Below are 13,444 nucleotides of genomic sequence, written 5' to 3' on the forward strand. Positions count from 1 at the left end.
AATGCAGGAGTGGCTTCGGGACAAGTCTCTGAATGTCCTTGAGTGACCCAGCCAGAGCCCGGACTTGAACCCGATCAAACGTCTCTGGAGAGACCTGAAAATAGCTGTGCAGCGACGCTCCCCATCCAACCTGACAGAGCTTGAGGGGATCTTCAGAGAAGAATGGGAGAAACTCCCCAAATACAGGTGTGCCAAGCTTGTAGCGTCATAACCAAGAAGACTTGAGGCTGTAATCGCTGCCAAAGGTGCTTCAACAAAGTACTGAGTAAAGGGTCTGAATACTTATGTAAATGTGATATTTCAGTTTTTGATTTGTCATTATGGGGTATTGTGTGTAGATTGATGAAGGGATTTTTTTTTTTAATCCAGGTTGTAACGTAACAAAATATGGAAAAAGTGAAGGGGTCTGAATACTTTCCGAATGCACTGTAGATGTCCTAGCCTACCTCTTTCAGGTAATAAATTCAATGCAGTATTAGTCTTTTCTTCAGCTAATTAATGATGGGTTACTAAGCTTCTAACTTATAGCCTCGGTCTCTTGCGCAATACGCACGCACCTGTGCTCCGCTGGCCTCTCCTTAAAAAACACTCCTTACACCTTGGAGTCCCATGCAGGAAAAGCTACACTAGAATAGCTTGCTGGACATCATTCATTTTAGCATTTCTTATACTAATAGACTATTCGAAGAGGGAACGCAAGCTCTTGTTTGCTGAATGTTAAATACAGCAGCCAATAGAACTCACTGGTAGTTTGAAAGAAGAGCGAACACAGCATGGCGGTAGGCTATAGCAGTTATGTATTGAGACCCATAACCATTCAATCTTCGTGAAGAGAAGTGAAAGCCTTCTGCATCTAATTCTAGTCCTGTATTATTCAGGGCGGTTATTAGAATGACGGAGATAAGGACAACAAAACATATTTCATTTAACTGTTGAAAGCGAGGAAGGAATGAAGCAACAATAGAGAGAGAAAGAGGAGGTAAGCTAATAACATTAGGGGAAATATTATGAAAGGTGTATATACTGTATATGCATCAGCCAACTAATTCTACAAATAGCCCTTATGGTATTTCAAAAGTAAAATCTAATTCGCTAGCCGATACTTGTAACTTCGTAGGCAGCATGTGCTCCACCAGAATCGCATGTTCTCTTCATCATGGTTTGAACGATGCATAATTCCAGTCCATATATTACAATACAGTACAGTAATACAGTTCACATTAAAAAAAGATTAGCCTGCTGGAGCTAGTTTCATGTATTTACCCAAGAGAGCATATAGCTATTTACATCTATGAGCTTCTATGTTTTTCTGTCGTGAGTAACCTATGTCATATATGTTTTTGGATAACGGCACAATCATTTGGACTTTTTAGAGCTTGGGCTCACTAAATGTCTTTAATGTAGGGCTCATAAAATGCCTTTAATGTAGGGCTCACTAAATGCCTTTAATGTAGGGCTCATAAAATGTATTTAATGTAGGGCTCACTAAATGCCTTTAATGTAGGGCTCATAAAATGTATTTAATGTAGGGCTCATAAAATGCCTTTAATGTAGGGCTCACTAAATGCCTTTAATGTAGGGCTCATAAAATGTATTTAATGTAGGGCTCATAAAATGTATTTAATGTAGGGCTCATTAAATGTCCTTAATGTAGGGCTCATAAAATGTATTTAATGTAGGGCTCATAAAATGCCTTTAATGTAGGGCTCATTAAATGTCTTTAATGTAGGGCTCATTAAATGTCCTTAATGTAGGGCTCATAAAATGTATTTAATGTAGGGCTCATAAAATGCCTTTAATGTAGGGCTCATTAAATGTCTTTAATGTAGGCTCAGGTAGCATCAGGCTTGAATTTTCGATCAAATCTCTAATCTAATTCAGATATAGGCCCATTTATATGCTTTATAATACTTTTGAATGACACTTCTGGTTTTGGCCGGAAATGCCGGGTTATGAGGGAGAAAGTCGATTTATTCTCTGGATGGAACATTTGTAAAATACCGGAAAAATACTCAACACTAATCTCACCTAAATAAACAGCAGATTATGGAGCAGTCAATGTAGTGAGGAAGGGCTGCCGTCTGATCCCTAAGCCCAGCACAGATGGACCCCAGTCAGTCCTGACTCCCAGCTAGACTGAGACGCAGAGGGTTTATGGTTCCGTGGCTTAGAAGATTTCACAGTGGACCCCAGAAAAGTTTACAGTGGTGGCGACGGGTAGTGGGCTCCAATCAAACACAGCTGTCTGACGATCATGATAACATTTATCTGTCTTTCAGCAACATTAATTATGGGAGCTGTGGTGATTATTCACTGTCAGGTTACATGACAAGAGACAATATTCTTAGCGTATTGCACAAAACAATACTAGCAAAGGATAATGGGAATGTAATCTTTTCAAGATGAACTGTTTTAAAGCCGTCCATAAAAGGGAGGAGTTTTACAGCAATTTTATGGCTTGAGGAGATGAAAGTTTAGACAAGTTGTATCAGGTCTTTCTGAGTACTGGCCAAGTATTGTCAGATAGCCTAATTGGACCATTGTTCCTTTCGCCAGACAACAATGTATTTTATCGCACTGTCCTTTTCACAGTTCCTATTGTGTCCTATTTGAGAATGGCCGCTCATTGGTGTGTAGTGTGGGCTAAGCTAGCTTCACATTCTCAGCCAGTGGGTGTGTGTGTGTATCCAACAGGTACCACAGCCTAAGACAGGCCATCTATTCCTGCTAGGGTACAGTGTGTTGTGACCTATTTCTATTCTTTCCCCTGAGACTGCATTCTCAGCTCTAAGCCTCTGGTTGATAGCCAAACAATGAAAGCCAGAACTGCCTTAATGAGGAGAGAGAGGAGGCTCAGCTAATTATGGCACCCCCCCTCCATCTTCTCTGTATCCCCCTCCCGTCTCCCTCCCTCCCTCCATCTCAACACAGTACAGTATGGGGGTAGAACTCAGCCCAGTAGCTAGCTGTCAGACGGTCGTGGGAGAAATGAAGCTGGTTTTTCCTGGACACTGTCCAACGGGAACATGGAAATTGCCCAAATCGCACCGTGGCAAGTGAGGGGGAAGAGAGAGAGAGAGTGATGGGTGGTCAGAGCAAGAGAGTGAGCGAGAATGTGAGAAAGTCTTAGGAATGAGAGGGAAAAGGAGAGGACAAAATAATAAGTGAAAGAGAACAAAAGGGAAAGTGTTAGCATGAACATGAAGGAGAGTGTGCGAGAGAAATTAAAACGCAAATGTAGATGTGTATATAAGAGAAAGCAAGTAAGACATAGCTAGTGAGAAATGTTGTGAAAGTAAGAGGTAATGAGAGAGAGAGAGAGAGAGAGAGAGAGAGAGAGAGAGAGAGAGAGAGAGAGAGAGAGAGAGAGAGAGAGAGAGAGATGAGAGAGAGAGAGAGAGAGAGAGAGAGAGAGAGAGAGATGAGAGATGAGAGAGAGAGAGAGAGAGAGAGAGAGAGAGAGAGAGAGAGAGATGAGAGATGAGAGATGAGAGAGAGAGAGAGAGAGAGAGAGAGAGAGAGATGAGAGTGTAGGGTGGGCTTCTAAGTCTCTGAGCTGAGCTCACTAAAGAGTAGAGGTGTTGTGAGTGTCTTGGCTATTCTCTGCTGGAGCGGAACCAGGGCGCAGCAGCAAAGTGGGCCCTTGCTGGACGCTTCAATCACAGGCAGCCAGAGCCTCGGGCAAACTTGGCCAATTAGCCGCACACTGCCGTTGACCCCCAGCTTCATTAAGGCACCCTGGCTCAGCGCAGGGCGGCCAGGAGGGAGAGCTCACTGTCAACACACATAGGCCATACCAGACCCTCACACAGGGGCAAAACACACACACACACAAGCCTCACCCTGTCTCTCCCATCCCCAGTGGGGTTAGACTCCCAGCAGGGGAAGGGGCAGAGTCTCTCTCTCTCTCTATCTCGAGGCTGACGAAGTGGAGGTGGCTCCTCTCCCAAGTGTCATACAGAGGGAGGGGGCTGATCATCAACAACTTGGCGGCATATTCCTTATGGCATAAATTGGCTGCTCTCTGCTGGAGTCATGTGGGAGGGGCCACCACCGTTGAGAAGGGTGCTTGAGCAACCACAGGGGGAGGGGCCACCCCCGTTTCCACCCCTACAAGTGACAGCAGAGACTTACATGCCGGTTCCCTCCAGCAAACATCAGCAACAACAACGAACAGACAAAGAGACAGCTCTCTCTGACCCCCCCCCCCCCCCCCCGCCCTCTGACAAGAGACAGGGGGAGTCAGGGGAGAGGGAGGTGAGGTTCAGAGCTTGCCGGGTCTGACTGGTTTGGGTCTCTCTGTGGAAGAGAGATTTCTAAATCCCTCCATCCCAGTCCGCACAGCAGAGGTCTGTGGTGTAGAGCAGACCAACACCGCAGACTACACAGCACACACCCGGTGTACAGCCGACACAATGTACTGTGTTACTTTGGTGGTCTGGGGAGAGTTGGGATGTCTGTGTGTGTGTGTGTGTGTGTGGGAGGGGGTTGTATGTGTTTGTAGTGAGTGTTGTGTAGTGTGCATCGACACGAGACCGACTTACGTCAGACTTGGTAGTAACATCAGTAGCATTCTCCCTCTCCCCGGTGGAGTAAGGTAGCGGTTTCTCTCCTCTCCTCTCAGATTACACTTCGATCAGTCTAAAGTAGTGTTTGTGCGCCGCCCGTGATCGTAGCAATCACTGCTGTCAGATCCCAGGCATGCTTGGATGGAGAAGAGATACCGCTTTTATTTAAAACAAGCCAAGGGTAAAAGATCAATGGTCCATTTGAGCCACGGATGGAGGGAAAGTTCACAAACATAGTGGAGATTATGAGAGGGTAAGGCGACGGGGGATGCTGGGAGACGAGGCGGCAGGGGAGGGGACGAGGAGGGTGGGGCGGGGAGGCGAGAGCGGCCTCCATCTAGCTCATACGGGTGCTAGTGGCTTATTGATCTGTGAGACATAGAGCTCAGAGCCATTCATCACAGGCCACTCAGGCCCTTAGATAACTCCTCTGATAAGGCCCTGCCTGCCTCAGCCGAGCAGCTGCAACCCACTACATCCATTATTCCTCACTATACCCAGAGGCTGGGGCAGAGGCTGGGGATGCGGCTGGGGAATATTGGGCTGGGGGTATACGGATGGGGCTGGTGTTGGGGTTGGGGCTGAACAGCACTGCTCTTGACTGCTCTTGTTTGCTCATGTTGGAGGGAAAAAACAGGGCTCCATTGTTTCCAGTCCTTCCCCAAACAGCATTAGCAAAGCTGTTTTATAGCAGATAGCACACAGCGAAGCGACAGCCAGTTCCTAAAACTGCTGAGTGTGTGTGTGTGTGTGTGTGTGTGTGTGTGTGTGTGTGTGTGTGTGTGTGTGTGTGTGTGTGTGTGTGTGTGTGTGTGTGTGTGTGGAGTAGGAGTCACAGACTGGGCAGGTGGGGATAAGCCATAATGAGCCAAACAGGGAGGGAGGGAGAAAAAGAGGCAGGGGGTCGGTGAGAGGGAGAAAGAGAGAGATGGAGGAAGATAGAGGGTGTGTGTGTGTGTGTGTCTGTGTGAGAGTGAGAGAGAAAGAGGGAGCCAGAGAGCAGGCCCCAAAAGAGCAATTACAGGAGAAGGTGTGGGCCTGGCCCCGAGGCCCAGTTTGAAACACCCCTACCACAGCCAGACAGACACATCCACAGCACTGGAGAATTCATCAAACTCAACCCCTTACAATAGAGGTCAAATGCCAGGAAGATAGAGCGGGAGATTCTCTCTCTCTCTCTACCTTACTCAGCCTAGAGAGAGTGTGAGAGAGAGAGAGAGAGAGAGAGAGAGAGAGAGAGAGAGAGAGAGAGAGAGAGAGAGAGAGAGAGAGAGAGAGAGAGAGAGAGAGAGAGAGAGAGAGAGAGAGAGAGAGAGAGAGAGAGAGAGAGAGAGAGAGAGAGAGAGAGAGAGAGAGAGAGAAGCAGGCAGAGAAAGCAAGTAGGGTGTGGGAGTATTTTCTGAAACTAAAAGCCTATACCTCTTCCAAAAACATGACCATGCATTGGCTCCCTCACTTTCCTTCAAAACATTGCCTAAATCCAAACTCATTCTCACAGCAATAGATTCCCGAAAACATAGATCGAACATCGCAGATGAGGTCAGAGCAAATTTGAAGTCAGTTGTGATCGCGTGGAGGCTGCGAAACAATCCAGAAGTCTTCCGTAAGACGCTGGACAGCTTCACTCTATGGTGCCTGTCACACAGGAGATTGAGATCGCTTCGGAAGGCAACCGTCTCCACCTCTCCTTCTATTCCCCCCCACCGTGAGTCACATCGCAGAGAGAGATAGAGGGAGAGAGATGAGAGAGAAAGGAGAGAGAGAGAAAGCGAGAGGGAGGGAGAGAAATTAGAAAGAGCGATGAGAGAGATGTGCAAACAGATAAAGGGGGAAATTAAATTAAGAGAAAAGTTCTCACACCGGTATGCACCATTGATTTCCTATTCTCTTGGAAACATTTAATGAGCTTAAATAGGAGCCTTGTTTGACAGAGATAGAGAGAGAAAGAGAGAGAGAGAGAGAGGAGCCTCCCAGTGAGAGGGAATCGTTCAGTGGCCGTGACGGCTAGGAGAGGAGGAAGAGCAGGAAGAGAGGAGGAGGTAGAGGACGTGTACGAAGGTGTCTGTATGACTGCTAGGAGAGGGGAAGATGAGGTAGAGGAGGAGGTAGAGGACGTGTACGAAGGTGTCTGTATGACTGCTAGGAGAGGGGAAGATGAGGTAGAGGAGGAGGTAGAGGACGTGTACGAAGGTGTCTGTATGACTGCTAGGAGAGGGGAAGATGAGGTAGAGGAGGAGGTAGAGGACGTGTACGAAGGTGTCTGTATGACTGCTAGGAGAGGGGAAGATGAGGTAGAGGAGGAGGTAGAGGACGTGTACGAAAGTGTCTGTATGACTGCTAGGAGAGGGGAAGATGAGGTAGAGGAGGAGGTAGAGGACGTGTACGAAGGTGTCTGTATGACTGCTAGGAGAGGGGAAGATGAGGTAGAGGAGGAGGTAGAGGACGTGTACGAAGGTGTCTGTATGACTGCTAGGAGAGGGGAAGATGAGGTAGAGGAGGAGGTAGAGGACGTGTACGAAGGTGTCTGTATGACTGCTAGGAGAGGGGAAGATGAGATAGAGGAGGAGGTAGAGGACGTGTACGAAGGTGTCTGTATGACGGCTAGGAGAGGGGAAGATGAGGTAGAGGAGGAGGTAGAGGACGTGTACGAAGGTGTCTGTATGACTGCTAGGAGAGGGGAAGATGAGGTAGAGGAGGAGGTAGAGGACGTGTACGAAGGTGTCTGTATGACGGCTAGGAGAGGGGAAGATGAGGTAGAGGAGGAGGTAGAGGACGTGTACGAAGGTGTCTGTATGACTGCTAGGAGAGGGGAAGATGAGGTAGAGGAGGAGGTAGAGGGCGTGTACGAAGGTGTCTGTATGACTGCTAGGAGAGGGGAAGATGAGGTAGAGGAGGAGGTAGAGGACGTGTACGAAGGTGTCTGTATGACGGCTAGGAGAGGGGAAGATGAGGTAGAGGAGGTAGAGGACGTGTACGAAGGTGTCTGTATGACTGCTAGGAGAGGGGAAGATGAGGTAGAGGAGGAGGTAGAGGACGTGCGACGGTTTCAGATGAGTAGATGTGTGAGTTGAGACAGATGCTGGGGAAATGGTCCATGGTGAGACCATTACTAGGCTTGCCTGTTGACAACCAGACATGGAGAAAGGGGGAGGGTGTGATAGGCTGTAAGAAGTTTGTTGAAAAAAAAAATATATTTATAAATATCTATCATTTAAGTTTCATTCATTGGTGTTCAGGTGACCGTAGCTGAGGTGGTCAGAATCAGGGCATGTCAACAAAGCCTCTCACACAAGGAGCTTGTTCTAAATACAGATGCCATGACAACCCAGTGATTGACAGGCATTGGCCCTCAATTGCATCATCCACTGTTCACTTCCTATGGGGAACTAGACATTCACCGGAGCCCTCAACAGAGCCCTAGTGCACGGCGCCCATCGTGTTTCCAACCTCCCCACTCACTTTCTCTCCCTCCCTGTGGTGGGTTGTTATACTCCCTCCACACCACTTTACACAGGCCACGGTCCAGAAGAGAGGAACTCCTCTGCTCTACAATGTGCCACTGATGAGGTCCCTACTGGGAACCCAGGCCCAGGCAGATCCTTTATGAAGTCGTCTGGAGGGGGGAATGTATTCAGGGTCGCACCAGTCTTTGAGGCGGTGATAATAGAGTGAGTCGTCAGACAGGGCTGCACACGGCCACCACAGGGGTTCCGTCTCTGAGTGCAGGGGAAGTGGAGTGGATAGACGGAGAGAAGAGGCCTACGAGCTGGCTGGCTCAATGTTGAAAAGTTGTAGTGTTCTCGGTACAGGCCAGACCACAAGGTATAGCAAGGATGACTCACAAAAGGACTGTGTGATTGGACGTGTGTGCGCGCTACTGGTCAGAGTGTATGTGTGTGTGTGTTGTGTGTTTGTGTGTGTGTGCGTGCCTGCCTGCCTGCCTACGCTACTGATTAGAGTGAGTGTGTTTATGCATGTAAGTACGCATGAGACAGCAGTAACATTACTGTATTACGTTGTCTGTTTATCAGCTTAGTTCCGTTTTTTCAGCCTAACTCCAGGATTTCCAGACGCTGCACTTGATGAATTTATGAAATTGCTCCTTCCAATTATTGGTAAACATGCACCTGTTAAGAAACTGACTGTGAGAACTGTTGAGGCTCCATGGTTTGATGAGGAATTGAAAAACTGTATGGTTGAAAGAGATGGGGCAAAAGGAGTGGCTAATAAGTCTGTCTGCACGTCGGACTGGCTGACTTCCTGCAAATTCAGAAATGATGTGACTAAACTCAACAAAAAGAACAAGAAACTGTATTATGAATGCCAAGATCAATGATATAAAGAATGGTGATTTTATGGGGGAGTACTTTAAATGAAATTATGGGCAGAAAGACTAATTCAACTCCACCTTTTATCGAATCAGATGGTTTATTCATCACAAAATTACTTGATGTTGCCAATCATTTCAATGATTACTTCATCGGCAAAGTGCGCAAACTTAGGCAGTAAATGCCAACAACGAACAGTGAGCCATCGTACTCATGTATAAAAAAAACTAATAATGAAAGAAAAGCATTGCAAGTTTAAATTTTATAAAGTTTTGTTAGTGTGGGAGAGGTGGACAAATGATTGTTATCGATCATTAATGACAAACCTCCTGGCAGTGACAACTTAGATCGAAAGCTAATGAGGATGGTAGCAGACTCTATATCCACTCCTATCTGTCATATCTTTAATCTGAGCCTAGAGGAAAGTCTTTGTCCTCAGGCCTGGAGGGAAGCCAAAGTCATTCCGCTACCAAACAGTGGTAAAGCAGCCTTTACTGCTTCTAACAGCAGACCTATCAGCTTGCTGCCAGCTGTTAGAAAACTGTTGGAAAAAATAGTGTTTGACCAACTACAATGCTACTTCTCTGTAAACAAATTAACAACAGACTTTCAGCATGCTTATAGAGAAGGGCACTCAACATGTACTGCACTGACACAAATGACTGATGATTGGTTGAAAGAAATTGATAATATGAGGACTGTGGGAGCTGTACTGCTAGATTTCAGTGCAGCCTTTGATATTACTGACCATAACCTGTTGTTGAGAAAACGTACATGTTATGGCTTTTCAACCTCTGCCATATTGTGGATTCAGAGCTATCTAATATAACTCAGATGGTTTTCTTTAATGAAATCTCCTCTAATGTAAAACATGTCAAATGTGGTGCACCGCAGGGCAGCTCTCTATTCCTTTCTAAGTTTATCAATGACCTGCCTCTGGCATTAAACAAAGCCTGTATCCATGTATGCTGATGATTCAACCATATACACGCATCAGTAACCACAGCTAATGAAGTCACTTAAACCCTTAACCAAGAGTTGCAGTCTGTTTGGTTTTGCAGTGGGTGTCCACTAATAAACTGGTCCTGAACATCTCCAAAACGAAGATCATTCTATTTGGTACGAATCATTCCCTAAGTTCTAGACCTCAGCTGAATCTGGTAATGAATGGTGTGTCTGTTGAACAAGTTGAGGAGACTAAATGACTTGCCCTTACCTTAGATTGTAAACTGTCATGGTCAAAACATATAGATTCAATGGTTGTAAAGATGGAGAGAGGTCTATCCATAATAGATGCTCTGCTTTTTTGACACCACACTCCACAAAGCAAGTCCTGCAGGGTCTAGCTTTATCTTATTTTGATTATTATCCAGTCATATGGTCAAGTGCTGCAAGAAAGACCTAGTTAAGCTGCAGCTGGTCCAGAACAGAATTGCACGTCTTGTTCTTCATTGTAATCAGAGGGCTAATATTAATACTATGCATGCCAGTCTCTCTTGGCTAATAGTTGAGGAAAGACATTAATAAGAAACATGAATGTGTTGGAAATTCCATATTGTTTGCATAGTCAACTTACACACATCACTGACACCAGACATGCCACCAGGGGTCTTTCACAGTCCCCAAGTCCAGAACAAATTCAAGGAAACGTACAGTATTATACAGAGCCATGAGTGCATGGAACTCCCTTCCATCTTATATAGCGCATGTGAACATCAAACCTGGTTACAAAAAACAAATAAAGCAACACCTCACGGCACAACGCCTCTCCCCATGTGACCTACTTGTTGTGTGTATGTACTGACGTGTATGTGTAACTGATAGATACACACACACACACTACATGTCAGTCTTTTGTCTGTAATGTATTTTTGGTTATGTGTCAGACACCAGTAAGACTATCTGTGTCCATCGGCGTCGGCTAATGGGGATCCTAATAAATCAAATCTTTCCTCTCTGAATAAATTACCAGAGACAGATGTCATCATAATAAGAATTTGGTGGGTGCTTATCTTTATTTATTTATTTTTGTCCTATTTCACACATGCACACTTGTGTATTAATACACACTGGGAATTGGAAATGTGTTTTTTGCATGTCCCAAGAATGGGGTCAACAACAACCCTGGAGCAATTAGGGTTAAGTGCTTTGCTCAAGGGCACATTGACAGATTTATTCACCTTGTTGGCTCGGAGATTCAAACTAGCGCTCTGTCGGTTACTGGCCCAACACTTACTGCTAGGCTACCTGCCGCCCATATGTAGGCTGTAGGATGGCGTGCAGCAGTGTGGGTGGAGGTTTTGCAGTGCCTGCATAGGTTTGGCCAGGCGGTCATCTACCTATATGTACATATCTACCTCGATTACCTCGTGCCCCCGCACATCAACCCGGTACTGGTACCCCGTGTATAAAGCCAAGTTATCGTTACTCACTGATTATTTATTCCTTGCCTTCTTATTTTTCTATTATCTCTATTGTTTTCTCTCTGCATTGTTGGGAAGGGCCTGTATCTAAGCATTTCACTGTTTGTCTACACCTGTTGTTTACCAAGCACGTTACAAAGAACATTTGATTTGATTCATCATATCCGAATGCCAAAATCCAGATAGATTACTTTTGAGAAACTGGGCCCTGGTGATTAATTACAGTGGGTTAGGATGAGAGCCTCACATCCAGCCCACACGGGAATGTCCCTTTCTACAACTCCACTCACACGCACACATACAGACGTAAATGTGAGCACACATGCACACACACAGACAGGAACCAGAAGTGACAGACTTGGCCCGGGAAGTCAGGAACACACATCATGGGAAACTACCTGGAAAAACAGAACAGAAACGGGCCTTGTCTTTTCAAACTCCCAGTCACTGAAACCACTTCTACAGTGCAGTCTGTAAATATTGGGACAGAGAAGCATTTTTTCTTATTTTGTGTCTATACTCCAAAAGTTTGGATTTCAAATCAAACATTGACTATGAGGTTAAAGTACAGCTTTCATTTGAAGGTTTTCCCATCCATATCGGGTGAACCATTTACAAATGACAGCAGTTTTTGTACATGTTCCCCCCATTTCAGGGGAGCAAAAGTATTATGATAAACTCACTTAAATATGTGTTTTAAAGTAATAAAACGTTTAGTATTTGGTCCCATATTCATAGCACCCAATGAATGACTACATCAAACGTGATTATTGTCCAGTATTTTGCTGTTTGTTTTGGTTGTGTTTCAGATTACTTTGTGGCCAATATAATTGAAAGGTAAATAATGTACTGTGTCATTTTGGAGTCAATTTTATTGTAAATAAGAATAGAATATGTTTCTGAACACTTCTACGCGAATGTGGATGCTACCATGACTACGGATAATTCTAAATGAAGAGTGAATAAAAAATATTCAATTGTCTGTAACTTGTAAGGTGTGGAAACACTTTGTTGCTTTTATGAATTGTGTCTTGCTGCTTTTTGTTCTATGTTGCTCTGTCTGTATGCTACGTCTTGCTTGTCCTATGTTGCTCTGTCTGTATGCTATGTCTTGCTTGTCCTATGTTGCTATGTCTTGCTTGTTCTATGTTGCTATTGTCTATATTGTAATTGTTTTTAATAACCTGCCCAGGGACTGCGGTTGAAAATTAGCCGGCTGGCTAAAACCGGCACTTTTACTGAAACGTTGATTAATGTGCACTGTCCCTGTAAAAATAAAAATAAACTCAACTCAACTCAAACTCAACTCAATAATAAAAAATATTTAACCTTTATTTAACCAGGTAGGCTAGTTGAGAACAAGTTCTCATTTGCAACTGCGACCTGGCCAAGATAAAGCATAGCAATTCAACACATACAACACAGAGTTACACATGGAATAAACAAAACAGTCAATAATACAGTAGAACAAAACAACACAAAAAGTCTATGTACAGTGAGTGCAAATGAGGTAAGATAAGGGAGTTAAGCCAATAAATAGGCCATGGTGGCGAAGTAATTACAATATAGCAATTAAAACACTGGAATGGTAGATGTGCAGAAGATGAATGTGCAAGTAGAGATACTGGGGTGCAAAGGAGCAAGATAAATAAATAAATACAGTATGGGGATGAGGTAGGTAGATAGATGGGCTGTTTACAGATGGGCTATGTACAGGTGCAGTGATCTGTGAGCTGCTCTGACAGCTGGTGCTTAAAGCTAGTGAGGGAGATGAGTGTTTCCAGCTTCAGAGATTTTTGCAGTTCGTTCCAGTCATTGGCAGCAGAGAACTGGAAGGAAAGACGACCAAAGGAGGAATTGGCTTTGGGGGTGACCAGTGAGATATACCTGCTGGAGCGCTTGCTACGAGTGGGTGCTGCTATGGTGACCAGTGAGCTGAGATAAGGTGGGGCTTTACCTAGCAGAATCATGAATAGAGATAAAGTTAGACGGACAAATATCATACCCCCAAGACATGCTATCCTCTCACCATTACAATAACAGGGGAGGTTAGCATTTTATATCATACATCCAAGACATGCTATCCTCTCACCATTACAATAACAGGGGAGGTTAGCATTTTATA

The 13,444-nt window shown here is 45.0% G+C and overlaps 2 protein-coding genes across 2 annotated transcripts in view; one reads left to right on the forward strand and one right to left on the reverse strand.

The window, feature by feature from the left end:
• Positions 1-13,444, reverse strand: part of plxnb2b (plexin b2b) — a 183,347-nt gene that overhangs the window by 128,812 nt on the left and 41,091 nt on the right. The gene's annotated exons all lie outside the window — the stretch shown is intronic.
• On the forward strand, positions 6,635-7,639 carry LOC139530955 (sodium/potassium/calcium exchanger 1-like). Its single transcript, XM_071327756.1, has one exon. It carries the CDS (start codon positions 6,635-6,637, stop codon positions 7,637-7,639), a length of 1,005 nt encoding a protein of 334 aa, XP_071183857.1.

Source organism: Salvelinus alpinus, chromosome 9, assembly GCF_045679555.1.
Source record: "Salvelinus alpinus chromosome 9, SLU_Salpinus.1, whole genome shotgun sequence".
In the NCBI taxonomy this organism is placed as follows: Eukaryota; Metazoa; Chordata; class Actinopteri; order Salmoniformes; family Salmonidae; genus Salvelinus; species Salvelinus alpinus.

Bases quoted from the DNA above. Each gene is read 5' to 3' on its own strand.
- LOC139530955 (XM_071327756.1), top strand. From the start codon at position 6,635: ATGACTGCTAGGAGAGGGGAAGATGAGGTAGAGGAGGAGGTAGAGGAC.